This window comes from Pipistrellus hanaki (genome assembly GCF_964339955.1).
Source record: "Pipistrellus hanaki genome assembly, chromosome: 3".
Taxonomy (NCBI): Eukaryota; Metazoa; Chordata; class Mammalia; order Chiroptera; family Vespertilionidae; genus Pipistrellus; species Pipistrellus hanaki.
In genome coordinates, this window is record NC_140505.1 from 151,143,139 (window position 1) to 151,164,179 (window position 21,041).

A 21,041-nucleotide genomic window follows, 5' to 3' on the forward strand; every position below is an offset into this window, starting at 1 on the left:
ACTGGCCCTACTCATAAATAGAGTGTTTTACAAAAAGAAGTTCAAAGTCACAGATAGTGGAAATATTACATGTCAGATACTGTGCTGAATCCTGTCCAGATAGGATCTATAATGCTTATAATAACACATATGTAATACCTTAATCAATAAAGAAAAAAATAAAAATAAAATAAAACTATGCCACAGAAATAATGATTACCATTTTATAGATTAATATTTAGAAAATGTGTATTATTTGTCCAAACTATCTCTAAGATAGTTGATTAGAGACTGGAAGTTAAAGTCAAATCTACTGGCTCCAAAGCCTGTGCTCCTTTTACTACTCAAAATTAAGGATGGGAAAAAAGAGAAGAGAAAGAGAGAAGAGAAGAGAAGAGAAGAGAAGAGAAGAGAAGAGAAGAGAAGAGAAGAGAAGAGAAGAGAAGAGAAGAGAAGATTCAAGGTACCAGGTCAGCAGTCTCCAGCATTACCTACCTTCAACATATTCTCCCTAAGGCTACTAAAGTACCTTTCTACAGTAGATACAACCAAGTACGGTCCAATTTAAAAATCTTCTAAAACCCCTCTGCTCCAGGATATTCCCCCAAACACCACTTGCAATTTTGCACATCTCATTACCTCCATTTATGCTATTTCTACTGCCCTAAGTGTCTCAACTAAGCTCTTCACCAACAAAATGAATAAAAAGAGGTTCATTCTTCAAGGAACAGCTTCAAAGTCTCTTGCTCAGTGAGTCCTTGCTGTCAACCTCCCAGGCCACATCTCACTTTGTTTCACAAAGTACCCAGCACACTAAACAAGACATGTCCATCTGTTTTATAACTAGAATGAAAGGCATGAATGCTATTGTAATTCAATTTGTACCTCTGTAGCCTAGTGAATGCCTAAGAATATATTTAATTTAACTAGAAAAATTAGTAAAATCCTCTTTAAGGGCCCATAGGGAATTTGGGTAAAAGGGAGTGAGAGAGAGAGAAGAGTCAAAAAACTCAATTACAATGCCTTCTCTCACAGCGCAGGCAACTTTTATCTCTACATTATGGCACTCACTGCTCACTTTGTATTAAGATGATTTATGTTTTGTCCTCTCTCCTCTCACAATATCCACTTAGAAAAAAATAAACATTTTGAAACAGGTAACCCCTTTTATATTTTTTTACTAATTATCTAGCACTGTGCTTTCTACATACAAGGTGCTCAATACATTGTTGTGGGAATATTGTCTCATCTTCTAATTTATAATTAAGACAGACAGCAATCCAAACCAAATATTTTAAATAAGCATTTGAACATGAATGAACAACCCAGCAACACGACTACCATGAATCTGCTGCGTAGACAAGAGATTAAAGCAGTAGACAGATGTATTGAGGCGCTGGATGCAGTTGTGTCACCAGCTCACAATGCAACCAGCTCAGAAACACAGAGGTGATCACAACACGGGGAACAAACAAACAAAAAGATGGCGCTTCAAAGTGAGTCGGATTATCACGGAAAAGTCTACAGTGTTGTACAGCATGTTTAAGAACCCGTTTTTGGCTGGTGAAGAACATTCTGCAATCACACGAGTGCTGAATAAATCTCTTGCGCAACAGAGACAGTACGAGGAAGGAAATTAAACCAAAGATCAAGGGGGGAAAGGGGCCAAACAAAGGCCTGGAGGATCTGATGCTTAAGACAGAAATCAACCACAACATAATGGAGACAGCAATGAAGAAGGCAAAGCCGAGGCCGCAGTAAGAAAAAGCTATCCAGTGCAGAGAGACTGAAATATCTCACAGGACTCTACGATAGATAACGAGGTTGACATTCCTGGAACATAAAGAATATTTGAGAAGCATGTAATAGTTTTCATTTTTGAAATATTCAGACTGTTGAAAATTTTTATAAGCATCGGTTTTGATGGTTAAAACTTGAGGGATAAAATCCCTTGGTCTTTGTTTCAAAGGAAACACTGCTTACTTGCACCTGTGCAGTAGTAACAGCTACATTACACAGTAAATATGAGGGACAACCCAATTAGGAAATGCTGAGCTGCGTCTGAGACATTGGTTGTAGAATAATCTCAATTAGTGTGTGTATGCTCATGTGTAATTGTTAATAGGAAAAATGTTACATTTTTAAAATGACTACTTATATAAACCTTTTCTCTTTTCCCAACTATCATGAGTTTTGTGCATAGTTCTTACAAATCTTGAATTTATCCAACTGTCCTTCCACTGTTGGTGGGTTTTATATCAATAGAAGTTATGCATTTTTATGATAGATAAATGTTACTTCAATATAATTCCTCCCTTCTTCCCCCTAAAGTTAATCTCACCATGATCTACTTTGTGCTACATCATCCTGCTGCTTTGTAACAATATATGGTCTCTATGCCTTTCTGTATGATATCCAAACTGTCCTACAAAGCACAAGACCTGTGTTAACTTTAGAGGGTAATTTAATTTTGTGGCCAGGAATTCAGTGAAGCTGCATGACTTTCCTGCAGAGAGCAGAGTGGGTACATATAGGAATGAACCTGGCTCTAGGGTTCAGCCACCTAAGATCCTTTACAGGCAGTAGTAGCTGAAACTGAAAACTAAATGACAAAATTTCATTTGTGGTGCATGGAACAACCCTCCACCAACTAAGCCACACCTGCCAGGGTGAAAGTTAAGTCTTTGAGATATTTCTGAATTTTTAACAGATATATTGTTGGAAATACTATTGTATATGTCCCCCTTTTTCTTCCATTGAGCTCCTTATAGCCAGTCCCATCCCCCACCCCAGGCCTCCACCTCCCTATTGTCTGTGTCCGTGGGTTATGCATATATGCATACAAGTTCTTTGGTTGATCTCTTTCCACCCACCTACACCCACCTCCCTCATTAACAAATTCACTAAGTAGTATCCTTTTAATTGGAAAACAATCCATGATACTTATGCAATGAATAAAAGTAAATACCATATAACAAAGCTAACCTATGTGAAAACGTGGCTATATCAGGGAGGATTTTTATTTTTGTGTGGTTCATGTGACAGGATTGCAAAGAGTGGGAACGTTAGTTGCTCTGAGGCATGAAGACGAAGGAGTGGTTTCTGATAGTCTGCTTATTCACATATGTGGACTAAATCAGAATGAACCAAGTTTACACACAGAACTGAAGGGTCACTTAACAGATGGCATTTCTAAGATAATTTGATAGGTCAGTTGGTAGTTCTTTGAAACTATCAATATGGGAAAGGAGCTTTCAGTACTTCAGTGTTTGCATGTTCCGTGCATTGTATGTTTTGACTTCTCTGATAATTGTTTTCATCTATAGATACTTTTTTTTTTATCATCAATTACTAACTTATTTCAGTAATTGGAGTTTCACTGTTTTGAAGGAACTCTTGGCTATTATATTTTTTGGGGCTTCAGTACAATCAAAATTTGTACAGATTATTCTAGTTAAGCCATAAGTGTCAACATATAAACTTGTTTTGATTAAAGAATTTTTCTGTCAAACTCTAAAAAAAAAAAAAATTTAATTAAACCAGACACTCAGGAGGCACTACTTACCAGGAGAAGTGTTCTCAGGCAATTCACCTAACCTCTCTGTGCCTCAAATCCTGACCTATATAAAAGAAATAAAACCGGGGACCCACTCCTAAAGATGTGATGCGAGTTAAATTGTGTAAAGAATGCAGAGCAGTGCCCAGGTGGTCATGAATACACAAAGGTGTGTATACTTTTATTCAGACTGCATTATACGTGTTCTTCCCACCATGATTTGAAGAGTTTTAGCTTCTGGTCTCTATTCAGAATTAATTTTCCATGTTCTTTTCTATCAATCATGCCCATCCTATATAATAAAAGGCTAATATGCAAATCAACCAAACAGCAGACTGACAGGTCACTATGATGTCCCCTGACTACCAGAGAGCAGATGCTCAATGCAGAAACTGCCCCCTGGTGATCAGTGTGCTTCCATAAGGAGAGCACCACTCAGCCACAAGCTGGGCTCAAGGCTAACTAGTGCAGTGGCGATGGCAGGAGCCTCTCCAGCCTCCATAGCAGCACTAAGGACCCCTCAGGGGCCCAGACTGCAAGAGGGCACAGGCTGAACTAAGGAAACCCCCTCGCCCCCACTGCACCATTGTTGTGTTCTTGGCCTCTAGTTACAACATAAAATCTCCTCAGAAAGCCTAACAAGAATCACTCACCCTGCTCTGACTAGTCTTTAAATATGCAGCATTGTCACATAAATACCCCTGATCATCTGATTTTGCACTAGTACACAATAAGGTATGCTCAATCAATCTAGCCACATTTTTAATCACATTTATTATTTGATAGGCTAAACAATTTGACAACTAGGATAAATTCTTTAAAGTTAATACACTCATCCACTTAAAGATCTGATTTTTTTTAAAAAATAAAAAATGTATAATATATACATATATGTGATTAAATTTAAAAGAACATGTGAAGAAAAATAAAAGCTTTTTTGTACAGAAAAGAGTTGGATAAATTCAGAGACAGATACAATGCACTTCTGATGGAAAATGTAGAGTACCTGCACCCAGGTGCTTTTGTGTATGTTGTTTCCTAATGAAAAAAAATTGAAGGGAAATATTCTTCTAAGTTTTTGGAATACCCAAAAACATTAATGCAATGATCTTCACATATCAGAAAAGATATACAAAACATTAAGTTATTGAGGGGAGTGATTTAATTACCTTTAAATGGAGAAGCAACTCTTTTTAATATTGCTAGCTTTAAAATTTTTTACTAAATTTGATTATTTTGTTTTAATGCTAAATTAATTATGCATGAAAGTGAGTAACAGGTTTAGTTTTCTTTTATGCATATTGCTAATTAGCACTAACTTAATCTCACAGTTGAAAAAACTGATTTGAATCCATAGGCAAGTGAGAAATTAAATAAAGACTTTAAAAATAAATTATTAGAGCCAAAACCGGTTTGGCTCAGTGGTAGAGCGTCGGTCTGTGGACTGAAAGGTCCCAGGTTCGATTCCGGTCAAGGGCATGTACATTGGTTGCGGGCACATCCCCGGTTGGGGGTGTGCAGGAGGCAGCTGGTCGATGTTTCTCTCTCATCTACGTTTCTAGCTCTCTATCTCTCTCCCTTCCTCTCTGTAAAAAAAATCAATAAAATATATATTTAAAAAATAAAAATAAAAATAAATTATTAGAAAACAGTACTCTGTTGGTTATCTAATAATATATATTAAGTCATTACATAATTGCTTTGGTAGAATTGTTTATTAAATTTCTAGAAATATATACATGATGTGACTTGAATGCTATCAGAGACTCCAAATTTTATACAACACACACAGACTTTAACAAACATGCAATGCACTTTACTAAATACTTATTGAATCGTACTGAGAACTGGACATTGTACATTTCTACTTTCAGGCAACTAACTCACAAGAGATATGAGAGGTGAACATAAATTGTCATGGACTTCCAGAAGAAGTAAACCTTTATTTTGTACGGAAGTCCGGAGAGTGTGAGGAGGGCTTTGTCCAGGAAAAGGAATTTGGGTTAGAAATGGAAGGAAAGTAGAACAATTAGACATGTTTGCTCAGTGCAGGAGTGAAGGCAGAGAAGGCAGGCAGGACCAGTGCTACACAACTGTGGGGGTGCCATTGCAGGGGATGTGAACGAGGGCCCCTGAGGTGTTCGGTACCAGCCTACATGGCCACATGCAATAACCTTGAGAGAGAACTTTCTAGGCAAAGAAATACAAAATGAAGACAAAATGGTTGAAAAATGATCAATACCAAATAAAGCCATGGGTCGAGGGAGTGTGGCTGCTGTGCACAGAGATACACAGGAGACACATCTGAAAACTTACATATCAACCTAACAGAGTAGCTAGACAAGTAAAATGAAGGATTAGACAAGAATGCCTGAGAACCCTATTACCTCTGAAATTCCATGAACTAATCTCCTACTATAAATCACAAGGGGTTGTGCGATAAACCTGCAAGTCCTGTAGCAAGGAATAATGGGATGTAGGTAAAAGCTATACAAGGGCAGAGTCAACGGAATAAAACAAGTGTAGTCCTGAAAGTTTACCTGACAGATTAAAGAAGTTTCCTCCTTTGCTCGATTGGCATCCGCTCCCAACAGAAGCAAGCACTCAACCATGACGCTGTTATTCTGATCGCATGCTCTCTCGAGCATCACACCTTTTAACTCATCGTCCATGGCTAATTTTGCAAAGCACTTGCAACAAAGGTTTAGAAACTAAAAAGAATGGAAATAAGGATTAGAGTTGTCCAAATACATAACAGTTAGCTCACAGGTGAGAAACATGGTACCTGTTGATCCTTCTGTTCCATGAGACTGGAGGACATCTGATGGAATATTACTGAGTCCAAGGAATAATGTACCAACAGCCTGGAAAAAGACACTGACAGTTCCAGCACGGTCAGGACTGTCTGAAATCCCTGAAAGAGTGATAAAAAAATAATAATAGAAACATAAGCAATTATGAGCAAGAAAAGAATAAATAATATTAAAAAGTGTGTATCAGATACTAAAAACCTGAGCTGTTTGCTTAACTATATTTTTTGGGTTTGTACTTGAAAGCTATAAACCTTGAAACAATCCTATAAATACACCTTGCTCTCTCATTACTAAGAAACATAGCAGGCACACAAAAAAATAAAATGCTAACAAATAGTTGTCTAGCAGAGCAGGAAAAACTCCTAATTCACTGATATTTAGCTTTGAAAGATCCCTGACTGAGGCTATTCCTACAAGATGCAAGTCAGGTATTAATCAGGATGGAAACATCACAGGCTGCAGAGTTGCAGACCCAAATAGGCCAGTAAAATTGTTTTAATTATGAGGTTGCAATTAGGTTTTATAGATAACCAAGCGTTTCCCCTAACATTTTGTGATTTCTTCTGAAATTTTAACCTCAGAGACAAAAGTAAGCACTTGGATTTCATTTATGTTCAATGTATTTGAGAGAAGTGCTCAAGGCAATCTGAGGTTTATATCCTTAAAGCAAACATACACTAATAAAAGAGAAAGATGCAAATTGACTGTACCTTCACAAACACCCACCAGCCAATCAGGAGTGAGTACGCAAATTAACCCAACAAAGATGGTGGTTAATTTGCATACCCAGGCACTGAGCAGCTGGGGTGGGATGCTTCTGTCATCACCATGGTGACGATGCAGGCATTCTGCACCGCCCCAGCTGCTCTGGGCCTGTGGGCAGCATGGGAAGGCAGAAAGGCGGCTCTGGGCCTGAGCTAAGGCAGAAAGGTAGCTCCGGGCAGGAGCAAAGGCAATGCCGGCAGCCAGGGTAAGGAAGGCACATTCTTGGATGAATCTTCTTGCATTGGGGCTCTAGTCTATAATGATAAAAGCGTAATATGCTAATTAGACAAAGCCATGGGGGCTGGAGGGTGGTGGCCAAGGCAGAGGTGGACGAGGCAGCAGTGGGGAGGGACGGACGGGGCCAAGGCCCTTGCATAAATTTCATACATTGGGCTTCTAGTTATTTCTAAAGAACTGATCAGTCATGCCATTACTTTTTAGAACCACCTCAGCATATTTCCAAGAGTTCTGGGCTCTCCACCCAGAACTCTTGGAAATATGAAGGGAAGAATGAACTTTTTGGGCTTTACTATTTATTACTTAGTGTGAGTAAACTCACCAAAGATCAGCTTTACTTTCTAGATGTATCATATCTTTCCATTTCATATATTAATGAGATCATCAAAATATTAAAATAATTATCTTGAGCACTTAAAATGCTGAGTTCCTATAAATAATCCCTAATATTTGATAAGAGATGTAATCTTACTTTATGCAGGTCTAAGGGACATGTGGTCCACCCACCTCTACAAAAGAGGTCCCTGCAAACTCAAATGCAGCAGCAAAGCAGGTAATGTGAATGTGTAGAAGGCACCTAATTCAAATTAAAAATGTATAAACACAGAACTGGCCAAATAAAATATGTTGGCATGTCAAAAGTACTAAGTCAATAGTTTGCAACTTCTTCTATAGAGATCCTAGACTTTATGCCCCAATGAATTAACACTGAGTAACTGAGAGTTCCATACCTGCACAAAATCATGTACTTCCCCTGGGATTCCTTTTAACCAGTTCTGCCTTGGCTTTAAGCAGTCTCGGTAGAGGCATATTATAAAGAGCAGATTTATAAAGCACACTGTTGTTTTTCATCTAAGAATATTGTGTGTTCAGCAGTACTTTATAATTAAAAACTTTATATCCATTATCTCACTTATTAATAATGAATCTGCAAAGGTTAGAGCTGAGACATGTTTAATCCTTTGTGAATGCTTCCATTTGTGAATCAATTTGCTGAGCATGGTTTAGGAAAGTTGCAAACTCCATTACTGAAAACGACAACCAAGGCAGAAATCTTAAAGAAACTATTGTTTTCCCAACATTCTAAGGGGGGAGGGAAATAAACTTGAAACCATGTATTTCTTAAATCTTGCCTTAATTAACCCTAAAGCAGTATCTTGGGTTCCTCATAAAAACAGTGGTTGATTATATGTCACATTTTAAATGTTGCTTGATGAAAAAAATTTTAAATATTATTTCACTGCAAGAAAAAAAAAATTCAAGGAGCAAAAATACTACAGGTAAGCAGCCCACAACAAACACAGAGAATGACAAACTTCAAAATAATTATAACTTCTATTTATATAAACTCTAAGTAAATGAAGCTCAGATGCCTGGACTCTCTTCAGCACACTCTCTGCTCTTTCGTGGAAAAGACAAATGGCAAATAAACAAGCTGATCTTGGAGATTTAATGAAGAAACATAGGATCTTTAGAGATTTAATCCAATTCTCTTCCCCTTCTGTAATTAAAATATTACAAAATGATAGATGGTTTTCAATTAACTAGAATATCTCCATTAATGTAAAGTGGGAATTGTACCAACTGCTCTGAAAGAGAAATCTGCACAAGATCAAATTCCCTTCAAGACAACGCACATACTTTAGTCTGTAATTCAGTAATATCCTTAAATCGTTGTAAACTGGAAACCAGGATTTTTGCCAGCAGATGCCCATTTCCTAGGAATAAATTCTTCTTGGTAATCAAGCATCCTATAAGACTTAAACCCAGATGCTGAATTTCTAGAAGAATAAGGGGGAAAATAAACAATATTAATTGTTTTAAATCTCAAAACTAAAAAAACAAACAAAACAAAAACAAACAAACAAACAAACAAAAAACTTTAAAGACATCCCACCAGCAGCTAAAGGCCTATAAAAATCTACTCTAAACCCTGCATTCCAATTGTACCAACCTTGGTCGTCCGGATACATCTTTAGTGTTTGAAGCACTGATTCCATAGCACCTTCCAGAGATAAGACCTCTACGGCATCAGGAAAATGTGCTATTGAAGTAATTACTTTTAATCCACACTTCTGAATCCCAGGATTTCCAATGAACTAAAATCAAAAAGACAATTCAAAATACTTGCTTTTAAAAATGAGTTCTTAGTACTTAGTTTACTTAATGCCAGTTATAGACTGATCAAACATAAAATAAGTATTTAAATAAAGATTAATATCCTTGATTCTGCCTCATACTAGTAATTACTATTACTCATTATTAAGGTTAAAAAGCTAATACTTCAATACACATTGAGTACCTGCTCCGTGTCAGGCACTGTGCTAAATACTTTACATGCATTTTCATAATCTTAGTAAATATCATACTCTACTGATTTCATTAAAGGGCTTGAATAACTATTCCTACAGTCTCACAGATTGTAAATTGCTAAGTTAAGACCATATTGGGGATGTTTGATCCCACAGCCTGCCATGCTTAACCAAGAAAATGCAACACTGCTTGTCACTATAGGAAATACTAATTGAGAATATACTCTTTACTCTAAGTGCTTTACATACCGAATCTGTTCATTTTCCCTCTACCACCTCATGGAATAGGTTCACCAAACTTTAAAGACATAGGAACAAGAGCTGAAGTCACACAGCTAATAAATGTCACGCCTGAGACTTGAATATAAACGTGTCTGCCTTAAAAGCCCAGGATCTTAATCCACTTCCAACCTTTCATCTCAATTCTTCCAGGTGATTTGTCATTATTTACTGATATTCTTTAACAGAGGCCACTCCTTTTTCCAGGCCATCATACTAACTGAGAAGAACACAGTCCACACACTTTCCAACCACACGACAATCACAGCCACACCTCTCCTCCTTTGACATCGGTTACATATAGCTAACTCTTAGACTGATCCTCCCTGCTTTCCCATGATGCTCTCCTAACTTCTACTTTGATGCACATGTCCACCAAATAAATAGCTTTCCTTTAAAAAAAAAAAAAATGATGTTATCCTTCTCAGAACATTTTCTTTTATGGACACTGGTTTCATGGTATCTCCACTCCAAATCTCTGGTTGATGTCACCACAGATCACCTTAGAGCAGAAGTGGCTTCAAGCCAGAAGTTATGCTCTGATGTAGCCTCTCAACCAACACCTTCTACCCTGTCACTTTTCTCCCGCCCACCCTGTCAAAGAGCAGACATTCATTCCTTTAACAATCTAGTCCCTCAGTGCCTAGCAACTGTCCTCATTGAGCATCTTTTTGTGAACAGGGTGTGGCTATGCATCATTTTATCACCCTGTGCCCTTCTCGACATGTCTGGTATCTCCCCACCTAAGTGTGTTTGCTATAAACTCTGCAAACATTTTCAAGGCACAACTAACTGGCTGCAAGGCAATTTCTCCATAAAAAATAAAATAACAAAAAATAAGAGTCGCTAAAAAGGACAAAATAAAACATGAAAAATAAATAACAAATTTTTTAAATCTTAATTGCGAAAAATGAACATACATTGTTTTGGAAGTCTTTCATTCACAGTATTATACTATACTTTTTCTTTTTAGGGTGTGGATTCGTCTCTTTGTTTAGCTTTACACTTTTTCACTTTTGGTGGCCACATCTTTCCTATTTGCCATAGCTTGGTAAACTTTTGGTGCTGATGGTGGAAGGGATGACTGTGCACACTGAAGAATTTGCAAACTACATTACCATTCTCCAACATAGTATAAAATCGGGTTTTACACGTGGTTTTGCAATCTGGCCTCATATATAATACTTGTCCTCCACTACTTTAGGTTCACCATGTCTACTCCTTACTGTAGATACCATTAAGAGGGCTAAGCTTAATATAATACTAGGCCCAGTGCACAAATTCGGGCACCAATTGGGCCCCTCGGTCTGGCCTGCGAGATCGGGCCAAAATTGGCTCTCTGATATTCCCTGAAGGGTCCCAGATTGCAAGAGGATGCAGGCCAGGCTGAGGGACCCCACCAGTGCATGACTGGGGCCTGAGGGACATGGTAGGTTGGCCAGCTAGGGAGGGACTGTGGGAGGCCTCCAGGGCATGTCCAGCCCATCTCACTCGGCTGGACCCCACCAGCAAACTAACCTACTGGTCAGAGCACCTGCCCCAAAGTGCTCCATGTACATCATATCGACTGGTCAATTGGTCCACTGTCTTCTCCCTGGTGTTCATGCACATCATAGTGAGTGGTTGAGCAGCCTTAGCATCCATTAGCATATTACACTTTGATTGGTTGAGCGGATGACTGGACGATTGGACACTTAGCATATTAGCTTTTTATTATATAGGATAACAATGGGGATACTGCAAGAATTTAGTCAATGGAGAACTGAAACCAAACCGGTGCACCAACTAGCTAAAATACATTAAGTCTGACAAATGTAAACCAAACCATCAACTGGTTATTTATCTTTGAGAAATTGCCTTCCAGCCAATTTGTCACTCAGCAAAAATGCTTGCAGCCAAGATGTTTGTGTCAAAAAACATGCTTGTGATTAAAATTTTTAGAATCTCTCCTCCTTCGCCTCACTCACTGCTCAGTGGGACATCATTTCATCTAGCATTTAACAAGACACTTCTAGCCTTGCCTCTCCTTTCCCTGCCATTGTTTCCATCTTAACAAATCTCTAGGTAGTAAGCCAGTTTTAGAGCCAATTAAGTTTGAGTTTAAATCCTGTCTCATCACTTAACAGTCCCATGAATTTGAGGACCATTAAAATGAATTAAATAATATTTTTCTCACAAGTGGTCTTTATTCAGAAAGTGTTATTCAAAAAAATATTTAAAATTTTTAAAGTGGTGCACGTTGAAGCTAGAGGGATGGCCCAGTATCTGTCTTGGCTTCCTCGCCTCTAAAATGATCCTAATGCCAGGCGGAACTTGAAGTATCCGGAGAATCACTTTGTACATTATGATTGTCTAAGCACTATCCTGTATACCTTAAACTAATATAAAATAATAGAAAATGTCAACTGTCATTGAAAAATAAAATAAAACAATTGAATGATCCTAATATTGCTGGGTTCTTCTGAGGATGAAATGAAATCACTCGTCGTGTAATTAACATTGAGTGATGTCCACAGTTCAGGCCTGGGGCTGACATTCTCCTCGGATAGAAAGTACTTCTACATGGGAAACAGACTACACTTAAATCCATTCCATGAAACTACCACTTCCCTTCAGTTCTAAACTTAAGATAAAAGTCTACACCTACTAACTCCACATTCTCCCCACTCCTCAGTTTCCTATAATCAGACTTCTGTCCTGACTACTCTGAATTCAAACCATTCAAATAAAATAAAAAAAAGTCCTTTAATAACTGAATTGCTGCTTTTCCCTCCCTTGGTGTCCATGACACATCATGCCCCTAATTATTCCATGACACAATATGCCCCTGAAGCCATTCTTTCGCCCATCTCCTTTACAATCTCTTCCTTCAACATCAAACTTTGTCCAAAGTTCTTTTCTTATAACTCTTCTATTCATGGAGGGGATTCCACCGTGACACAACCTCAAGTCACCATAACAACAATAGCAGCAACCACAAGGATAATGCCAAAGACCATGGAACACGTGCTATGTGCCAGACATTCACATACATTAACTCATTTGATCTTCACAACAACCCTATAAGATAGACAGACTATTAGTAGCCCTCGTCTATAAATGGGGGGAAAAATTTGAGATTGAAACTTTTGAGCAGGTAACTCAAGGTACAAGTGTAAACTGTTTTAAGCTCTCAGCCCACATTTCTCTTTGCTTGACATCAGAAGCTTAAACTCAGATGTACAAAGCCAAAAATTTATTATCTTTAAAAAAAAACAAAACACAGCAGTCAGCTTGCTAGTATGAGCTTTGTTTGATTAGTGGTACCGTCTCTCCTGCTTCCTCTCAGGGCCAGCGTCACAGTGTGCACCTGTGCAGGCACCCCGGGCTCTGTGCTTAGGAGCGCCCACTCTCTCTGTCCAATACTCTGCTGCCACCGTCCTGAAATTTTTAATAACTTTTAAACAAGAGTCCTGTGTTTTCATTTTGCACTGGGCCCCACAAAGTTGGTCCTGCTCTACATTCAAAATGCATCACAGGCTTAATGCTAAAAATTAAATCAAACTGATATTTACAAAGTACCTATTCCTGTCCTTAATACCACCCCCTCTAACAAGTTTCTACTACATTAATGGTTCTTCTACTTTGAGGTCCTCTAATTTCTAACCATTTCAGGTGTGATTCAATGATGACTAAGGACTTACAACAGGAAATCTGATGTGTCTATGCAAAAGGATAATTCAGGGTATGACCTTATTACATGTGATGGAGCTCAAATAAGCTATTTGGTAATTAAAAATAGTGCTATTTAATTTTTGACAGTTTTGTAAACTTGAAAAAAATGTACATAAACCTACAATAAACTTTTTTTTCACTTAATATAATACTATGTCATGAAAACAGTGATTTATTGCATTATGGCTCAAATGGGAATTAAAATTTATTTACTAGTTTGTACTTAAATAAACTAGTAAAGGGTTGACCAAATGAAATCTTTGTAAATTCTAATTAGAAACATCCTATCATATATGCTCCACAATTTTCCAAGTTTTTTCAGAGAATACAGAAATGATTAAAATGGTTTCTCTGATGAAAGGGCTAGCTAGCTTAAGGCTAGCCTCTTACCTAACTTCCAACTAAATCAATCGCAATTCAGAAAAGACTTTCAGGGGGGAAGAGGGGAGATTGAATGTATAGCTAAAAAGAAGACACCATAGCTTTGAACTAAGCTTCAGATATATCCTAGTAAAGTGGATTTCATGAAAGGTATTCCTTTGAGCAGACAGGTAAAAACATCAGCACTTAAAAATAAAAAAATAGCAGGTCTCAGAATTCTCCACTAAAACAATCAGTAATAGAAGACAGTGAAATGCCTACAAAGTTTTCAAAGAAAGAAAATAAAACCCTGATGTTTTACAACAAACTAAAATGTTTTTTCAAGAGTCCAAATATAAAACACCACCACCACCAATAGCAACATTCTAAGGTTCAGGCAATAAATCTTTTTTTAAAGAAGCTCACATAACTGGAAGATGAATGGAAAATCTATAACAAAAGAACATGTGGTAAACATTGAATCCATAACTATCGGAATAAGGTGAAAACAAATTTAGGAAGAATGGTTATAGAGCTGAATGTAAATATCATAAACCTTGTTGATGTGGAATTTGCAATGAGATGATCATTTTCATCTCAGACCACAGAAACTACTGCCTTAAAGTTAATACAATATCTCAACTAAACAGAAGGAAAATGCTTAATATAAAATATTCGCCTCGTTTTTAAGTGTTTCCTGTTAAATATATTCATAGAAACAAATTGACATTTTAGTGTGAACAAAATAAAACATCCATCTATTATAAATGATAAAACATTTGCCACTATAAATCTGACATTAGCATTGTCATTGATTAAAAAAAAAAAAGCAGGGGCAACTGTAGGTCAGTGGGAAAAAAAATTGGTGAGAAAATAGATAACATTAACTGATATTTACTGAGTATATACCTTGTTCCAAGCATTGTAACAAGTGCCTTACATTAGTTATCTCATAAAAATCCTTATAATACCCTAGGGGGAAAAACATTGATTATCTCTGTTTTAGGGGTAATGAAGCTGAGAATTTAAGTAACATATCCAGGGTACATTAGTCTGTACGTAGGTGGCAGAGCCAGCTTCAAACCCAGATTATCCTAATCCCAGGGCCCAGAAACTTAACTATGAGAAAAGTGGGTACCATCAAAGCTATAAAGGCAAATACTGTATAATCAACTCTAATTGAGTGATACAGGGGAGTGATAATTGAGTGACAGAGGGGAGTAGGGAGAACATACACTAATTTCATCAAAAAGTGCGTATAGTGTTTACATACATGAAGGAAAGAAAATGAATTACCTGGGATATACGTTTATATTCATGGGAAATTGGAGATTTTTCCACAGAAATACCAGAGGAGTCTTAACTAGATGTTTTTTAGTCTCTACATAGAATTACATAATTTGGAAGTACTGTAACTTATTTAATTAGGCAGTGTATTGCCAGGATAGGCAGTGTATTGCCAGGATAGATGAAATTAAGCTATAATAACACCACCAAAGTTTCATAAGCTGAAAATAGAAAGAGTTCACTTCTCAGTCATGTTTCACGCATGTGACTGCTCATTGCAATCACACAGGGACCTCTGCTGATGAGGCAACGACCATCGTGCACACTACAGGTCAGAGTGCCTGCGAGGGGCCTCTGAGAGCTCTCACCGGTAATTAAATGTTTGGAGTAGAAATGACAAACATTTTCCACTTACTCCTTGGCCAAAACTAGTTACATAATCCAACCTAACCACAAGAGGGCCGATAAGTACCATGCCAGAATTTCCGAAAGCTGGAGAATTGAAAACATTTGGCAAACAGCACTAATGATTACCACATAAGGATTTAGTTTACCACGTTTTTCTTTTCTTTTTAAAAAAATATATTTTATTGATTTTTACAGAGAAGAAGGGAGAGGGACAGAGTTAGAAACATCGATGAGAGAAAAACATCAATCAGCTGCCTCCTGCACTAAAGCAATCAAAGGCAATAGAAGAAGACGTTCATGCTGTGCCACAGGTGTCTTCATGGGCTGAGCTTTTTGGAATGGGGCCGGAAAAGGAAGACAAGCAGCTGGGAGGAGAGGGAAAACAGCAGCCATAGCTCCTGACATGGCTCCTGAGGCTCAGCTGTGTATCTGGCCCTTCAGTTCTCTTCCTAGTTGGGCAAACATGAGTGGCTTTATGTTACCAGCAACCAAAAGAACCTGTCCAAGCCAGGGGTGGATAGCACACTCACAGTTGATGGTTGTCGTTAAAAGTATACTTATCCACTTGGGAATGGCACATTTCTTCACTCCTATATCCCTACCATCATCTTCCTGATAGATCCTCCCTTCCCCCCACTGGTGGGCAGAGTATGATGTAACCCGCAGCCCTGAAATACCTGAGTACCTAACCAGGCACCAGGTATGGACATATACATTGACTAACCAATCAGCACCTGCCAGATACCCTAAGCCCTTGCCCCTAAGTACCTGAGTGACTATGTACCTTATTGGACCATACATTAAGCCACCAGTCAGCGCGCACCGAGTATTCTAAGCCCCATCCCTTCCCATTCCTCCCGCAAAAGGTGTGTTCACTATTGCATGGGTTGCTAGTCTCCCCTTGCGAGACAGCCTGGCAGGTCTCTTTCCCCCAATAAAGCCTGTAATCCTGCTTTTTCTCTTACCACAAAACTTCTCTAACCACATAACTTCCTACTATCAGAGTAAATAGAACATAGAAAACTTTCACTAAAAATGCCTCCCATTTCCCCAAACTTCATACCCCGAGTAACAGTATCAAGGCAGAAAATCTATATTGTACCTACCCTGTTTAAAGATACCAGGACCAGCTTGTGAATATCATTCTTGAAACACTGATTTGTTACCATTTTTAGCTTGTTTTGATATTCGGTATCTCCTGTGAATTCTTCTGGCGTGCCTACAGGCAAAAATACAGACATAGATACATACATATATACATACTTTTCTCATAATGATTTAAGCTGAACAGATCGTCACTTGCTAGGAATGATCGTAATTAACAATATACATATTGTACTTTTTTCTAATACACACACACACACACACACACACACACACACATATCAAGGGGATAAAAGTAGTAGGAATTTATAAAAGTAGTTCATCCTTGAATATAAAAAAAATACAGTGAGGGTCAATGTTTACTGAATTTAAAGGAGCAAGAAGTTATTTTGGTGGAGGAATTTTCTGTGAAACAATCTCTTTTTTGTATGAGAAAGCTGTACTCATACAAGGAGCTAGAAGAATTTTTGTGTAACAATGGACAACTTGAGAAAAGTTCAAATTTATTTGGATTACAAAAAAAAAAAAAAGTCAGATGTAAAATGTAGGCAAAAAGAGCAGTTGAAATAATAGTGAAAAAATAAAGATTTACATTTTAGTGCTGGGAGGAGCATGTAGTTTTCTGAAAAATTCCCTAAGGCTGTATATTGTTATTTAAAGGAAACATATGTCTTATTAAGCTACATTGTAGCTAAACTATCCAAAACTGTTAGAAAAAATCTGAAAGTCACAAAATTGACTATCTAATAGAATATTAAGTAAAATTACTATCAATAAATGAGGTTTCCAAAATCTGAGACTGTAAAAATAATTACTAATAACCAATTATTTATCTTTCACTTTAAAAATTGTATTAATACAAATTATAAATTGGCTGTACGTAGCTTTTCATTTTTTAGCAAAAATATGAATGTCCGCTATCAGTAACTATGGCATCATGAAATTTTCCCACATGCAGGGAATACCACAGTGGATAAGCCAGGCTGGATTCTCAGACTCCTGGAATTTGCAGCCCTCTTTGTTTTCTCCTATTGTATTATATGGTATCAACTGCATATTGATAAGCAAATACATTTTTTCTTAGTTCAGTTTATTTGTTTTAACATCCATCCACAATATTTGTCCTTCTAGCATCATAGTTCTTTTAGCTATTTGAATACAGCTTCTCTCTGTTGTTGTTGTTTTTCTGCTTAAATACCATACGATCTTATTTATATGTGGAATCTAATGAAAAAATGAACTGACAAACAAAATAGGCCCGGAGGCATGGGTACATGGAACAGACTGACAGATCTCTGAGGCTGGGGGCTAGGGGAGAACTGGAAGAAAGCAACCAAAGAACATATGTGCACACGTGCATAGCCTATGAACACAGACAATTGGTGAAGGCCTAGGTGGGGGGGAAGAGGGGAAGGGTAGAGGGGTGTAAAGGGGAGTGAAAATGGGAGAAATCTGTAATAATGTCAATAAAATCAGTCCTTATTTTAAAATATATTCAAACAGGTGCGAGACACTCACTATAACTGTAGGATCTTGGGGAAGTCACTTAAACTCTGTGCCTCACTTTCAGAGACCAAGACCAATTAACCCCTGAGGCTGCCCATTACATCACACGCAGATGTGACAAGAAAAAGCAGGCCTGTTGAGCAGTAAAAACCCCAAGACACATGTAACAAGTCTTATTAGACAACTCTCTTTTATTAAGACCAAATGAACATTTACATAAATTTCATCTCTGCGGGGGGCAGGCAGGTGAAGATATATGGGGGGACGGGAGGAGAGGCTTGGGGAGATCAAAGGGGGGGAAAATGAGACATATGTACTACTATTTGTAATGCTTCAAACAATAAAAAATAAAAATAAAAATAAAAATTCATCTCTGGACTTCGTTACATCACTGAGGTTTTACTATCCAGAAAGTATCTAATTTCCTTTCCACATAAGAGCCCTTTAAAATGTATGGACAGCAAAGTTAATGAGGGCAGAATCCATAATTTAATCTTCAAACCCCTAAGCAAAGTGCTTTAGATGTAACTGCTGTGCGATACACTGTAGTTGCACAAATGGGTATTTAAAATCGCCTACTCAAAAGTCAGGCTGCAGTTGAATATCTGGCTCCATTATATATGCTGTGACCTTAAAATATCTGCATCTTTGATTCAGTTTCATCATCTGTTAAAATGGCAACAACAAAAAGTAGCAACTGCTTGAGGGGCTGCTGCAAGAATTTTAAAAGTTTATATACATAAAGCACTTCCAATAATATCTGATACATGGTTAGGTATAAATGAGGGGACTTTAATATAGTTTTTGTGTCCTCCTGAGTCATCTCTTTTCCAAATTAAACACAGTCAGCCTCTCTTACTGTTCTTAGTGATGTGGTTTTATACTACTAATCGCTTTCTTCTATGCACTTTTTAGTTTGCCTATGCCCCTTCTTAAATAATTTTGTTATTTCCACTGGAATTGACATGAGTCAAGAAAGAACAAGCCAAATGATATTTCATTAAAATAACCCGGTCCTGATTATTATTTTGTAAAGCAACTTGCTCAATCATTCCGATAAGTTAATGGTGTTTTTAAAAAGGGAGGAATTGAACAATACTAGATTGAAAGAAATTTAAGAGCCATAACACCAGAGAATATATGTAAATTGGATGCTGAATTATACAAACTTGCTGTGATGAACATCTTTGTTTCAATTAAGGAAGTATTAATATGGTCTAGTTAATGAATGAGTGCATGTACATGCAGATATCTTAATACACCTCAACTTAACTATAGAACTATATAACAAATTAGAACTATATTTAACCTTAAAACTACTGGGGTACTGATGCCACAGTTACTAACGGATATACAGTATAGACTGGGATGATAGGTTATAATATTATACAGTAAGGTATGGTGTAGCATGGTGTGGTAGAGTGTCAATATGATATAGTAGCATAGAGTAAAGTAGATGATTAAGCCTTTATCTAATAGAAAAAAATGTATTCATACACTGACATACTTAGAAAGTGTGGCAATTAATATAGTTCCTACACATGAAGTATAATCCTAAAGTTATAAAATTATTTTCAGGGGCACCTGTTTAATAAATCTAAACATCTTTGTAAAAAAAAATCATTCAATTTATCATTTAAATGTTCCATTTAATATATCTAAATTATTATTGACTATCAATGTTGCTTCAGAGTCAATCTAAGAACAGTAAAAGAAATAAGAAATTATATTTGAAACTTGTTTTTAACCTAAAGAGTATGATTTTATTAACTAGTAGATTAATAGATCTGGTTCTAAATATCTTTTGATTATCTTTAAAACTCAAATCCATCTTTAAAAAAATAGGGCTGACACCTTTAGGATAACCAAAAGGGTTTTGTTTTTTGTTTTTGTTTTGTTCGTTTTTTGTAATCTCCAACAAAATTCAAAGAAAAACAATATTTTTGAGCAAAATTATCTCTGTTAATTTTGTTGACTGACAACTATAAATGAGATACCATGATCCAATTCAGACATACAGCATCTCCCCAAAAAATGTATACACACTTAACAGCTGATAGCTCAATTGGTGTTTCTTTCTTTTCAGGTTTAACCCATTGGAATTAATAATTACTCAAAGTATATATACATTTTTGGGATACCCTATATTTATTGAATAGCAATTTTTGGTCAAGGTACCAGTTAATTAAAAATAAATGATAGAATAAAACTCTGACCTAGAAAATATTTATACTCTATTACTGAGTATACCCTTATACTCAAAAATATAAAATACCTATATGATGACAAGTAATGGCAGGTTAAGGAGGATTTCATTTTAAAAGAAAAAACAAAACAAAAACTGGGCTTCCAAAAAAATTGGAAATTTTACAGAACCCAAAAAAGTAATATCCCTGATATGAATGGTCAGAAAGCCATGCCAAATGTTTCTCCTACGCTTCCATCCTCTCCTCCGTCGCTGGGCCCGCATGGTGTCTCACCTGACATCATCACCTCCACCGCACCTTCCTGTAACCAGGCTCTCCTGTGCCCCTCGCCCTGGGCACCACTGTGCTATGTTGTAGTCTGCAGATCTGGCCATGGCACACCGAGTTTTAACACCTTAAATGCGGTAGAACTGACTTGCATGAAAAAAGCACAAGTTTCTCCGTATTGCATTCAAGGCCCTGCACCCCCAGGCCCGCGCCTGCCCTTCCACATTCACCCTCAGGCACTGCTCTC

The 21,041-nt window shown here is 37.2% G+C and overlaps 1 protein-coding gene across 4 annotated transcripts in view; it reads right to left on the reverse strand.

Moving 5' to 3' along the window:
• LRRK2 (leucine rich repeat kinase 2) overlaps window positions 1-21,041 on the reverse strand; it is a 120,784-nt gene that overhangs the window by 65,516 nt on the left and 34,227 nt on the right. For all 4 annotated transcript variants that reach the window (XM_084877800.1, XM_084877799.1, XM_084877798.1 and 1 more), the window contains exons 14-18: window positions 16,817-16,929; window positions 9,305-9,449; window positions 8,992-9,131; window positions 6,321-6,449; window positions 6,076-6,246 (exon numbers count right to left, since the gene is read on the reverse strand). In XM_084877800.1, the coding sequence (XP_084733926.1) occupies window positions 6,076-6,246; window positions 6,321-6,449; window positions 8,992-9,131; window positions 9,305-9,449; window positions 16,817-16,929 (698 nt within the window). The remainder of the gene's footprint in view (window positions 1-6,075; window positions 6,247-6,320; window positions 6,450-8,991; window positions 9,132-9,304; window positions 9,450-16,816; window positions 16,930-21,041) is intronic.